The sequence below is a fragment of the Phodopus roborovskii genome, unplaced genomic scaffold, assembly GCF_943737965.1.
Source record: "Phodopus roborovskii unplaced genomic scaffold, PHOROB, whole genome shotgun sequence".
Lineage (NCBI taxonomy): Eukaryota > Metazoa > Chordata > Mammalia > Rodentia > Cricetidae > Phodopus > Phodopus roborovskii.
In genome coordinates, this window is record NW_026125295.1 from 20,629,827 (window position 1) to 20,644,144 (window position 14,318).

A 14,318-nucleotide genomic window follows, 5' to 3' on the forward strand; every position below is an offset into this window, starting at 1 on the left:
CTTTTGTTTTGTTTTGCATCTCAATATTTAATTGTATTTCAGCACAATTAGACAAAAGGTAATCCTATATGTCTAGAAAGAACTGCTTTTTTTGTCTTTGACATAGAATCAGTGGACCAAGCAGGGCATGATAAGACATACTTATATTCCAGCAACTGGGAGGCTACAGCAGGAGGATTTCTATGAATTTGAGGCTAGACTGGGTTATATCCTGTTTCAAAACAAAACAAAAACAATCAAAAACAAAAATCAAACAACCAAAGACTTTGAAAAAACAAACAAACAAAACAAAAATACCTAAAAGCTTTTGGTATGGCAAGCCTGAGTAAAAATGAGAAGTATGCAACTAAAACAAGTTCTAAACTTAGTAACTTTGCAATCTTCTAGGAAAGCATGATTCTTAACAACACACATAATAATCCATAATCTATCCAAAACAATAACCTGACTTAAGTTAAACTCACCCCCTATATTATGTTCAGTCTGAATAATGTGGTGATTTCCAGTTCATGATGACGGATAAAGTACCAGCATCTAATCTCTCCCCACAGTTCCTATTGAAACAGCCCAAAAGATATTTGGGAAAAAAAGATCAATACAAAAACGAATTTGACACAGAGCAAACATCAGAGGGTATGGGGTGAGGGAAAAGAAGGCACAGAAAAAGAGTGGAAGCATAGCCTCAACTACCATATGTAAGTAGTGTATCACTAGAAGGCACGGAAAAAGAGTAGAAACAGCCTGGGCTACTAGATGGTAGCAGCATATAATAGCAAAAATGAAAAGAGAATGGAGATAATTTAAAAGCTTGGTTTTACTAGGTGTGCCATACTATGTGGCCCTAAGCACATTATTTAACGTTTCAGTTTTATTTGCAGTAAATAAAATGACTACACACACACACACACACACACACACACACACACACACAAGCTATATTTCACATGGTTTAAACAAATGAATACATGTAAAGACTTAAAATTGTACTCAGCTTATTATAAACATATTTTGTTTTTTGGGTGACAGGATCTCAGTGAGTAGCCCTTGTTGGCCTGGTCTTAAACACACAGACTCTGCCTCCCAAGTGATAAATAAGTTTGAATGATGCTTGGAGAGGCTTAACATTCATCACATATAATTCCTTTTCTTTTTCAGATAAGGTCACACTATGTAGGCCAAGGCAGCCTAGAAATCTCTATGTGAAACAGGGCTGGCCCAGAACTGACGGCAAATACTAGGAATAAAGGTGTGTGCCAACATGCCTGGCCTCAAACAAGTTTAATTATGCTTGACAGTAAATAATATAGTAAATGATCTTTATTGATTTTCAATCTTATATGGCTTTCTTGGAGCTATGAAAATGATACTTTAATACAGATTTTTAATATATTTTATTTTTCTCAGATGCTAGTCAGGAAATTTATATGTTTTGTGTATGTATGTGGGTATGCATAGGCCATGGGATACACATGGAAGTCAGAGGGCAATCTGTGGAGTCAGTACTCTCCTCCCCCTCCATGGGGATCTAGGGATCAAACTCAGGTTGTCAGGCTTGCTGCTTGAGCTATCTCATGAGGTTTTAAACTCAATAATATACCAATAAGAAATAGGCACAAAACTACCAAATAAGATGGGGATAACTTTAAATATCTTTTGCTATTGTTTTGTAAAAAATATGAGGAAGACAAAATAATTTAGAACATCTGGTTTCTTCACAGTAAATATTAACTGTGTTATCGAACTAATATATTGTTAAATACTTTTTATATGTTAAGAATTCATTAGCACAGGGGGCTTAAGAATATTCTACAACATGTGCTTACTAGAAGTGCTCAAAAAGTATTAAAATCCATAGGAGCCTGTTTGAGAGGAGCACGGGAGCTCCCACTGGACAAATCTGCAAATATACAAGCAACAAAATAAGCACCAGCAAAAATGAGTTATAACACATACTAGTATATGGATACTAAATTAAAAAATAATTTAAAAATAAGAAAGATGAGTAAATGAATTAATGAATGGTTTTCCTTATAATACAGTATCAGTTAATAAACAAAAATGAGAATTAAAAAGTGACCATTTTAGAAGTTGTTCTGTGATTTATGATAGTAGGAATTCAGGTAAGATTACATAAATGGCATAAAACTCTATCAGATTTTGACAAGAAACAACATTATTTATATACTTTAGAGAACTGTTTGACAACCCATGAATTTAAAAAGGACAATGTTATCTACACAGGGGAAATCTAATAGATTCCACCTTAATCAACTGATTTCATATCATCAATAGTGAGCAAATTAGCATTATTTTTTTCATTCCTTTTCCTTTTCTATTAGCATATACTAAATGTACAAAATACTTTGTCATATTCAGCCCCCATGTGCCTCTTGACATGATACATTGAGGATAGTCTGTTAATTCAATATCAATTCCTAGAAGAATGTGTAATCCAAATGGAAATATAGCATAATCAGATAAAACTAATTGAGACTATCTTATAAATTAGCTGGTACTGTTCAGAATATCAGTGTTATGAAACACAAAGACTTCTTATTAAAAGTGACAGAAAAGACCATCTAAGTGCTGTATATTATTCTGCATTGCAAGTGATGTTTACATTACTTTATACATATTAATGTTGTAGTCAATACAGAATGTACAAGTGCAGAAAACAGACACGAATGTAGCGAGAGAAGCATTTATAGGACATTTTTATAACATGACTTAAAATAATTAGAATACAAAAAAATTACAATAGGTATATTTAAAATTTTTGATATCTATAAATCCTAAAGCTGTAACACCTAAAAAATTACTGGCATTAGAAAAGACAAATTACTACCTTAGAATCCCCTACCTACCCAACAAATTCTGCTATCCCTGAAGAATAAGACTAAAGAAAGATTTAGTTAAACTGTTCACTATGGAAAACAAACAGTCAAGGATATAATAAATATAGTCCTCCCAAATATCTAGAGAATTAGACACATCTAGAATATTTAGACACATTCAAAATACTGAGGGTAAATGAGGGTTATCATCAGCAAAAGCTTTGGTAGTATTTTTGAGGTCTGCACTCAGAAAAAGAAATCTCAAAGGAAATCTCTGGATTCTAAAAGCAAATAGCTGGACCCTGAAAAGGGTAACTAAATTATAAAAATGAGTTGAAAGTAGTTATTGTTCGATTCTCTCTATATATATCTTATGAGATGCTCATAAAAATGTAAACACGAACATGAACACAATTCTAGTAGTTATGCTTTCAAGCTTCATAGACCAGTTTAAAGACGAAAGATACTAGTGTAAGTTAAGACACACACAACATGAACATGTTCTTATTAAAAAATTAACACAAGGAAAAAGAATACCTATGCAATGATATGAGCAGAAAACAGCATCATGAGACTGTCACAAGTCCGTGGCTAAGACAGATTTTGGTATTGTGGATTAAAATAGATATAATCCCCATTAAATAGAAATGTGTTACTTTTATTCTCTCCTTGAAGAAAATAAGGAAACAACAAAAGAATACCTTAATCACCTTCCAAATTTATAAGAAACAGCTTGAGAATATGAATGAGTTATATTTAAGTGGTTGAAAAGTGACATGAAGACAGAATGGAAAACTGAAGTGCCATAATGAAGTAAACAACATGGTTAAATATTAAGCCTCTTGCCACAATAAAGCAAACACAGTAACTTTATTCTGTAGTGGAAGAAAAATCTGGGCTCAGCTTTCAATAAGTGGAAGAATTAAATAGCTTCCCAACTTCATTTTCCTGGAGATCCATAAAGAAAATATTCAAATGTGACACATTTGCCCCAGATTTTATCCTCTTTACTAATGAAATACAAGCACCTAATTAGGTACACATTAGGTACACAGTGTTTATTAATAATATTAACAGTATTCTTGGTTTTTCTCTGTAGTTCTGGCTGTCCTGGAACTCACTCAGTAGACCAGGCTGGCCTTGAACTCACAGAGATCCACCTGTCTCTGCTTCTGAGTGCTGGGATTAAAGGTGTGTGCCACCACCACCTGGCAGTAAATAATTTTTATGATTTTTTTTTTTTTTTGCAGTTCTAGGAATCAAATCCAAGGCCTTGTACACATTACGCAGAAACTCTGCCACTGAGTCACACACCCAAACCATGTTAGGCAATTGAAAAGAATTAAGAATTAGTCACAGTAATAATGAAATATTGCTTTTTAAAGGCTTTTGTTTTGGTTGTGACTTTTTATATATTAAACATTTGGATGGAGTCTTACTCTGTTGGCTGAGGTTGTTGGCCTTGAACTCTAGGACTAGCTGGTGCCCCTGTCACAAATTTCTCAGTCACTCAAACTACAGATGTCATCATATCAGTGTTTTGTGATTGGCTTTTTCTTGTTTTTCAAGACAAGGTTTCTCTGTCTTGGGTGTCCTGGAACTCACTTTGTAGACCAGGCTGACCTAGAAATCACAGAGATCTGCTTGCCCCTACCTCCTGAGTGCTGGTATTAAAGACATGAGCTACCACTGCCCTGATAAATGACTGATATTAATATGCAATTATCATTTTGTTCTATGGTTTGACAATCTGATCACTTTAAGAGTAATAACATATCATCTAAACATCTCTTTCATGGGAATGAATCAGATAATCCCTAAACATTACCAATACATATGAAGTTAGGTTTCATGAGCAATGTGCAAAGTAACTCTTATCTCTCTCATACAGAATTAGACTAATTACTTGCCTCTTTCAGATTAGGCAAAAATTCAGATTCTTGTCTTTTCCCCTCCAACTTGAATGTGAATACAGAAAATTTAAAAAACTACAATAGGAATCCAAATAATGGTTTTACTACAAAATTAAGCCATGTTGAAGGTCTGGTGCCATCAGTATTTACAACAGTGCCTAGAACAGTCACCATTAGGAATGTATTATAGAAATTAATCATTTTTACATTAATTTTTAAAGATAAACTATAACAAAAAATAGTCTTTATGTTTTCTTACTTTAAAACATCAGAAAATAAGACATACCAAAAGTTATAATCACAAGGACACTAATTCTCCAAGGAGACTTATCAGCCATTTTCTGCAACAGGCTTTGGAAAGGCATGTGAAGCCTAAGCTTCCTAAAGCACAGAAAGGATATTATTAATTTCCTACCTGTTCTGGCATAGCTCCATGTTCAATTCCAGTCTTCAATAGTCTATAGCAATTACCAAAGAGATCCCACTTAGTGAGATCATGAGCGCTAAAATAAATAAAAAAGGTTTCAATTTCACTTCAGAATAAAAGATAATTTAAATTTGAGCTCAGTTTCACTACGCAGAACAACAAAGAAATATTTCATTTTCTTACAGAATTAAAAACAACCCACAAAGGAAACATTCACATGTGAAAAAAAAAAAAAACAATGAACAAGAGCTAATGGTAGAGAGTTTCATATTTAATGTCAGATTTCTACTGAGATGGTTAACCTAAAACACAGGATGTATACATGTGCTACTTTATTGTATTTAAAAGTACATCTTTTAAAAAGACCCTTTAACAATTTAAGAAAGACAATTACATGAGTATTTTTGAAAGAGAAATGTGCTGTCATCAAATGGACAGAATTACAAAACTAGAGGTTAGGAAATACAAGATAACTAAAAATCCATGTGTAGTCATTTATATAGCCTGAAAACTTCTGAAAGAGATTTCTGTCAGGGCTCACTATGTAGTGCACAAAGGCATGCAGCTCCTGCACATCCTCCTACCTCTGAGGTCAGTATTCCTGGCTTTGAAGGAAGAAACTTGAACTCCATTGCAAAGCCAGTTCTTTATCATAAATGACAAGATATGTTTAAAGTAAGAGTTTAGTTCTACACAAGATTCCAAAAAGTTCACTTGTATGTAAAAATGGATTAGATTTCTCTCTTGTTCTTTATTACTTCCTTTGCTCCTTCTTCTCATCCATAGAGACAGGATCTCACTATATTGCTCTGTTGCAAAGGCGGCCTCCATCTCTTGAGCTGCGTCACCCTTTTCCCTCAAAAGCAGGTGAGAGTAGCAGCAGGCACTATCACACCCAACCAAAAGCCTAGATTTTAGAAACTGCTTTTGAAATGTGAATAATTTACTAAGAGCTACAAACCTCCTTTTGACAACACAATTATGTTTCCCTTCCTTTGTGGAAAAACTAACCCTCATTACAGGGAGGGAAAGGTGGAGTATGGCTTGAAAGGACATTTCTTATTCAAATCCAACTGTTCTTCTGTCTACACAGTAAAAACACTAATTGTGTAGAAGTTCATAGGAATTACTTGTATGACTTCCTCAAAAACTTTTTCTCACTGATTTACATTGGCAATTAAGGAATGTGTTATATATATTTATAAAGACTGTGGAACAGCTAAAGCAAATAAATGAACCTTGATTTTTTACTTTTATTTACTGAAAATTTGCAACTTTGAGCTAATATATACAACATTTCCATTAATCTTTGTATTTGGCAACATTGTTAAATAACATCAATTGAAAATTACTTAAACAACTCCAGCTTATTACATAAGTCAATCTATTTTATTAAATAATATGGATTGACTAAAATGTTTATAGCACACTTGGTACTTAAATGATTAGTTTTCAGTAAATTAATAAATTTTACACAAAACAATTAAAACTAACAAAATTCAGAGAAAATATTGATGAGCATAATTTGTTACACTTTAATATTTAAGAATGTATCACTGTCATAAGAACATTACACTCAGTCTATTCATTGGTCAATTTGTTACTTGCAAAATTTATATTAATAATAAAAATGACATACTTGTGGAAAGAAGTTAAACGCTTTAAGGTGGAAAGAACATTGTATATATCATCATCATCAGCTTCTTCACCCTATAGATAAAAAGTAAAAGTGACTGCATTTGATAGCAATTCAAATTCATATTAAAGCCCACTAATGCTTAACTGCCTAAAATTCATTATGTAAAATAATGTATTCACTACAGATGAATATAAACATACAAGTTTTTATAGTACTTTATGGTAAACTCTTTGAAATGAAAATTGCTTGTAATAGAATATTTTTAAGCTCTAGCTAGTGCACTCTGTCTTTCAGTACTGAGGACTAAACACCACATGATCCCCAGGAATGCACACATCAGTTACTATTTGAGCTAGCCTTATCCTGAAAAACATTTAAAGATTTTACTGATGACCAGTTGCATTAAAAAATTAGAGTGAAAATTATGTCATGTTTGAAAAAAATTACCAAAATTAAAAAAAAAATCAGGTATGTAGATTTGTCAGGAGGATCAAAGCATAAACCACAGGACTTTCAGCTTGCTTTATAGGTAACACAGAAAAGGCATGATAAAGGAAGCCCAAAAATAATGAAATAATGAGAACAAGTTACATTTGCCAAGAGTGCTGCTTCTTTAAGGAAGCATATCTAAATTGATTTGTATGTTTTATTTATTTGCACATTATAATAAAAAGTAATTTAAAAAATATAAATTAGTAGCTGGGCAATGATGGCACATGCCATTAATCCCAGCACTTGGGAGGCAGAGACAGGCAGGTGGATCTGTGAGTTTAAGGCCAGCCTGTAGTGAGATAGTCCACCCATTGGGTGGGTGGAGCCATGGGCAGAGTGACCTGTGGAAGGAGGTCAGAGGGAGAGCCAGGAAAAGCTCTCTTGCTGGCGAGACTCGGACAGGAGAGGATCGGGTTGAATTTCCTGGTGTTCATCTGTCTAGGTTGTAAGTTATTTCTCCCTGAATAAACATCTATTCGGCCTATTTGTAGGAAACAATGGGCGTGGTCAGTGCCACAGAAGGACTATCTCACTACACCAGCCTGGTCTACAAAACTACACAGAGAAATCCTGTCTTGAAAAACCAAGAGTGTAGTGAGATATTTATTTTGTCCGCATCTCTGGCACTGACCACGCCCATGATATCTTGGTTTAATAAGGATCAGGATACCAGAGTAAATTGGATTCCAAGAATAGCAAAATGAAGAGAAGCCAAATCTTGCACAGTTCTTCAAAGAGGAAAAAAAAATGTAGCACAAAAAGTAAACTATAAAAGATCAATTTTTATAGGATGTACAATTCCCATAGTACTGCTAAATTCTGAAAAGGGTAGACATATTTTAAAAATAGGACTGACTCATACACTCAGGTATTCATCAAAATTAGTATATGCACCATCAACTTTATAACGAACCTCTTGCAACAGATCTTCCACAGAATGATTGAATCGATCGACAAATTCATCAATCAGTTGGCTCCGAGCAATATCAACTCTATTTTGAATGGTATATTCTTCACTGCATAAAATGCTGTAGGTTTTACTGCAGGCTTCTAGAACATCTGATTCTACATGTTTCTCTACAACAAATTTAATCTGTTTTAATAAAGCATCCAGGTGCTGAAAAGGAAAAAAAAAAAAAAAAAAAAGAAAAGAAAAGCTGTGATATTTATATTAATAATGAAAATTAAAAATCTGTTAAATGACTTATGATTAGATGAAAATATAAAATCCAGGTACTAAAACTAGCAAAACTTCAAAATGTCTTACCTTTTCCATTCTACCCGTGCTGTAGATTTCTAGATCAAAATACTGTGGAATCTGTAGCAAGTTTGCTACCTTCTCTGCATCTGCAGAATACTAGAGGAAGTAGCAAAGAAAAAAAGAGTAACTACAATAATAGTGCAACAAAGTTAACTCAGGGGCATATTATCATAAAATTGAAAATAGCATTATACCTTTGATAGTAACATAGGAAGTGTAATGATAAAATGCTCAGTTAGTTTGTTTCTATCATCAATTTGAGTTTTCCTTTCTTTGGCTGTTAGCACCTAAAAACAAATGAAAATGATAAAAAAATGTCATTTGGCAATTAAAAAATTGAAAATGTTAATATAAAATGATGAAGAATTAGTGTTAGGATAAATTTAAGTCAGAGCAATAATGAATGTATGGGTACATTTACATAAATATGTATATCATTTCTGTTTAATATACATGCCTAGAAGAAATTAACCCAATAACCATAATCAAACTTAGTGCCAAGATTCTGATCCTTACCAGTTGCTATTAAGAAACTGTGGCTCACAATAGAAATACAATGAGTAAAGCTAATCTGTGTGATTAATAGGATGTTACTGAATCTAACTATATACCCATATAATTTCCTGACTTTTTGAAGACTAGGGCATTAAGAATACAGCAGTATTCACCTTACTGTCCAATGACTTGTACTGAGAAAGGTCAGCAGCCATGTTATGAGAAAACTCAAATGTCCTTATAGAATGAGCATGTAGACAGAGTAGCTCTAAGATCTCCTACCAAGCATCAGTCTACAACTGCCAGTCACGTGTGAAATATGATTAACGTATGTGGATATGACGGACAGCATCCCAGACAAGCCTGATGATAAAGATGTGGGCTAAACTAAACCATTAATGAATTTCAGACCCACACAAACTTTGAAGTAATAAAAGCTTACAGTATTAAGGTTAAATTTTAGAACTGTTTTGCAGTTCTAAACATCTGTGAAAGGAGTAGAAATTAGCTCTAAAAGTGAATTATTTGTCAAAGTTGGAGCAATAAGATTTTTTAAAAAGACTTTTATAACAGGAAATTTCAAAATCACTAAAAAGTTGAGTACTAATCAACATTCAATCATTCTAGCTACATCAGTACCAAATGTTTTCTCAGCAGAATTTTAAAACAAATCACATATAATTTCATTGTTGGTTAAGTATATGCCTTTGAACAGATAAGGACTTAAAGGCAAGAAGTTACTATTTCCAGCATTATTGGGCAATAATACTTTAGAATCATTACACATGCAGTCCATACTTCCCTTTAAAAATTTTCTTTTATGGGGTTAAAGTGAGGGAGTAGGAGAAGAGGAGGGAGGAGGAACTGGAATTGGTATGTAAAAAAATTATTAAAAAAATGTTCTTTTATAGCTTGTTAAAATAAGAATCCAAGTAGTTAAATTTGTCTGGTATGTTCACACATCTTTGCTTTAATACCAAATAATCCATGTCTACATTCTAAATTTGGCTAATAGTGTCTCACTTAAGATATTTCTGAATTCCTGTTTTGTTTTTTAAAAAATAATTTCTATTTATGAGTATGTGTATAATTTTCTGTATTTTTATCTATCCATTTATCTCTAACACACACACACACACACACACACACACACACACACACACAGTGTTCACTGGAGGTCAGAAGAGCTCTCCTTGAGGAAGAGTACAAATTGTTTTTTGAGCTGAATTATATGGGTGCACCTATGTTTTCTCGAAAACTAGTAGTTATTTTGATTACCTTAAAACTTTCCCTTGCCCACACCTAGGCTCACGAAGATTTCAGTTCTATTTCAGTGATGTAAAGTGTAATCAGTAGGTTCAAGTGATTTCATCTACTATAAAATTCCCCATCAATATTTCAGTTAATTATAGGATATTGGTAATTGTTGCCAAGACTCATTCTTTTATTTCGATGACAAATAGTAATATTCTAATTCTACTATTGTCCATTTTTATTAGTGACAATGACTGTTAAAAAAAGTTTGTAAGAGCTCTTTTGTTACCTAGAAACCTATACATTTTAATTTTGCTGGACTTAAAATATTGCTTGCTATTTGTTCTGTTCTCACCTACTGCTCTGGGGGTAAACGGCAATTCTACTGTTGTTGTCCTCTTTATGTAAGTCTTTGTTGTTTTCAAGATTCTTTGCTTCTGCCTTTCTACACTGGCTCACTGCAACTAGGTGTGGACCTTTTGTGTCTACTAGGCTTGGGTTTTGCTAAGCTTCTATTTAAATTTGTGGATCAATTTTATTGTTGCTTTTTAAATCAAAGTTGGGAGGTTTCTGGCAATTATTCTCCCAAATATTTTTCTAAGGGGTTGGGCATGGTGGTGCATGCCTTTACTCCCAGCACTTGGCAGGCAGAGGCAGGCAGGTCTCTGTGAGTTCAAGGCCAGCCAGGGATACAAAGTGAGACTCAGGTTACAACCAACCACTGAGAAATTTAAATATTTTTCCTCTTTGGAATTTTTATTACATGAACTGTTTCATTCGATGTTCTACATATTTATGGGGAACTGTTTTCTCATTTATTTTTTCAAAAATTTACCTCAGTTATTCAATATGTATTTACTAATGTTCATGTTCAATGTTTTCTCTATAACCAAGTGGTTTGTATTTTAAATGTCTCCCTCCAAAGCTCATGTAGTGATAACAAGTTTCCCAGCTGTTGTGACTATTTGGAGATGATAAAGTTTCTAAAAACTTTAGAAAGTGGGGTCTAGCCTGGCTCTGTGGCGCAATGGATAGCACATTGGACTTCTAGACAGAAAGTGGGGTCTAGTTGGAGGAAGCAAATCAGTAGGTCATTGGAGAACATACTTCCAGTGACTATATGAAAGCATACACACACACACACACACACACACACACACACAGAGGAAACCTCCCCTTTGTTGTTTTTTGGATTACTACCTCCAATTATCAAAATTGTGTTTTCCCTGTATATTTCTACCAAGTGTGCCTGCCATTTGAATTAACAAAGCAATAACTTTTACCATTTGTCTATATTTAATCCATTCTAACAAAAAATTTGCTTGTTTTTGCAATCATCACCACTCTATTAAAATTATACAGTTTGTCAGCAAATGGGGGGAGGTATTGGTTATGTGTTGTAAACCTGGGGTGGGTGCTACAAAAAAGTGCTTGCTGCTTTTACCTGTAACTGTATCCTTTTTTAAAAGTTAAGGGAGGGTCTCATAGATATGGTCTTGGCTGTTGTCCAAGCCCCATTTTAATATCCAGAGTGAGGGATAGGATAACAATAACGCTTTTCCATGCCCACTAATGTTATAAGGTTGATATTTTCGACACATTTTTAGTTTTATACTTGTTATTGCAAAAGGATTTGCTATGTTTTATGTATAAGAGAAGATTTCTACACTAGTGTATACAACAAAACTTATTAAACACTTGCTAAGTGTATTATTAGCCACTTATTACTGATAAGGAGACTACAGATACACAAATCTTCATCTACCCAAAGACAACCAGCTGCTAAGTAGACGAGGTCACAAATGATGCAGTTTGCCTCTTGAGTCCTTATGTACTTACAACAAAATTATTGGCCAGGCATGGTGGTGCATGCCTTTACAGGGATTAAAGGGAGTTAGAGGCCGGAAGATCTCTGTAAGTTCGGGCCAACTAAGTCTACATAGTGAGTTTCAGGATACCCAGAGGTACATAATATAGAGATCCTGCATCAAAAATTAAATAAATAAATGTTAATATTATTTTATGTGTATGGCTGTTTTGCCTGCATGTATGTTAGTGTAGCATATGCATGATTGGTGTCCTTGAAGACCAGAAGGCATCAAATGCCTGGGGACTAGAGTTACAAACAGCTATGAGCAGTGGATGTTAGGAATCAAATGGGTTTTCTGGAAAAGCAGCCAGTGATCAATGAGTCATTTCTCTAACATCCTGCATTTTTAATTATACTGTTAAAATACCATAATAGAAGCAGGAATAGATACTAGGGAAATATGAGGGAAAGATATTTCTAGAACTTAGATCAAGCAGGTAAGACACATGGCATGCATGTATCATGTGTACAAAATCCTATGTTTAGGGATACAAACACCAGTAAAGTGTCAAAATAGTTTCTATAGTTAACTACAGTTTATAAGTCTGCTGAAGTCTTTGTTCTGACTGAAAACTTACTCTCTTGCCGGTACCCCTTCCCACTGGAGGATGTGCCTCAGCTGCTTGGCGAATTGTACAAACCATCAGCTCTATAAGAGCACTCTCTTGACGGTCAGACATTGCTGAAATGAACAAAACATGTGAGTATGTATGGCTTCATAATCATATCCTGAAATGAACACAATGATTTATTAAAAACTGCAAAAATGCATTACTTATTAGGTAAAATTAAGGAGGACTCTAATTTTGACACTCCCCACTTTAGTAATAAGTGTCTATCATTAACCAAACAAAACCAATAAACAAAGCATATAAAATAAGCACTCTTGTCTTTTCTTGTATCTTGTTTCTTTTAATTCCTTACTTTTGAGTAAGGCAATGCTAAAACTTTACTGTATTTTTCTTACGTAATTTCAAATCTTAAAAAAAATTCTTTATTTTTCAATAAAAATTATGGTCATATACTTAAAAGGTTAATAACACATTTTAGCTTATTTTTAGTCAATATATACTTTTTTTTTGGAGACAGGGTTTCTCTATGTAAACAGCACTAGCTGTCTTAGAACTCACTCTGTAGATCAGGCTGGACTTAAAACTCGGAGATCTGTCTGCCTCTGCCTCCTGAGTGCTGGGATTATAGTTGTGTGCCTCCACACCCAGCTCAAATACAGATATTTTAACTTATAATTTATAAATTAAAAAATAAAATGGGCTTATAATCTAACCATGATATCATGACAGTGCTGAACTAAAGTCATCACTAATACATATATATTTATGTGTGATATATTTCTAAAAGAGAAATTTGTCAAAAAAGGAAATAATGTGTCAAAGGGCATCTTGAGCTCAAGCCTCTGAACTGAGAAAAATAAACACAAAAGGAAAACAAACAAATACAAGGAAGAGAGGAGGAGAGAATAGTTTTTTATTTCAAAGCCTTTCCCAGGCTCCCTAGATAACACAACAAAAAAGATCCACTTTTGAAAAAATTAAGCATATTTTGTGTCTGAAGTCAGCAAATAGAAGACTTAAATATTACAGAACACATAGACTTTGGAAACACCTTGTGCATCGTATTAGTTGTGGTAATATGGAAAGGTGTAAATGAGAAATTCTTACTACTGTGGGAATTAAGTTGTTCCATTTAAAAAGACACATGGCATGTTTACACAGAAGATGTTATATTTATCAATGGAAACAAAACAAAATGAAAATAGACTTGTCAAAATACTATACCTTCTTCTCCTTGAACAGGTTCTTCTAATAGCAACTCTGTCATACATTCCCAGTCTTTCAACAGTTCTTGAGAACTCTCCCATAAACTGTCCACCAGGTAGGCTGCATGTTCATGTAACTAAAATTAACAAATTGAATGTGACCAAAGAACATTTAATAAAAGAACCACTAATAATTTGGTCTCAAAAGTTCTAAGAACCATTCAAAACAAGAATAGAAAAAAAACAAACAAAAAAAAACAAAACAAACAAACAAACAAAAAAAAAACCAAAAAAAAAAAAAAAAAAAAAAAAAAAAAAAAAACCCAAACCAAACCAAACAAACAAAACAAAACAAA

At 33.5% G+C, this 14,318-nt stretch overlaps 1 protein-coding gene across 4 annotated transcripts in view; it reads right to left on the reverse strand.

Moving 5' to 3' along the window:
- The window catches only part of Stag1 (stromal antigen 1), a 277,794-nt gene that overhangs the window by 53,902 nt on the left and 209,574 nt on the right, over positions 1-14,318 (reverse strand). For all 4 annotated transcript variants that reach the window (XM_051206323.1, XM_051206308.1, XM_051206316.1 and 1 more), the window contains 7 exons: positions 13,982-14,099; positions 12,764-12,867; positions 8,761-8,853; positions 8,573-8,662; positions 8,219-8,422; positions 6,814-6,884; positions 5,163-5,250 (listed from right to left, as the gene is read on the reverse strand). In XM_051206323.1, coding sequence (XP_051062280.1) covers positions 5,163-5,250; positions 6,814-6,884; positions 8,219-8,422; positions 8,573-8,662; positions 8,761-8,853; positions 12,764-12,867; positions 13,982-14,099 — 768 coding nt within the window. The remainder of the gene's footprint in view (positions 1-5,162; positions 5,251-6,813; positions 6,885-8,218; positions 8,423-8,572; positions 8,663-8,760; positions 8,854-12,763; positions 12,868-13,981; positions 14,100-14,318) is intronic.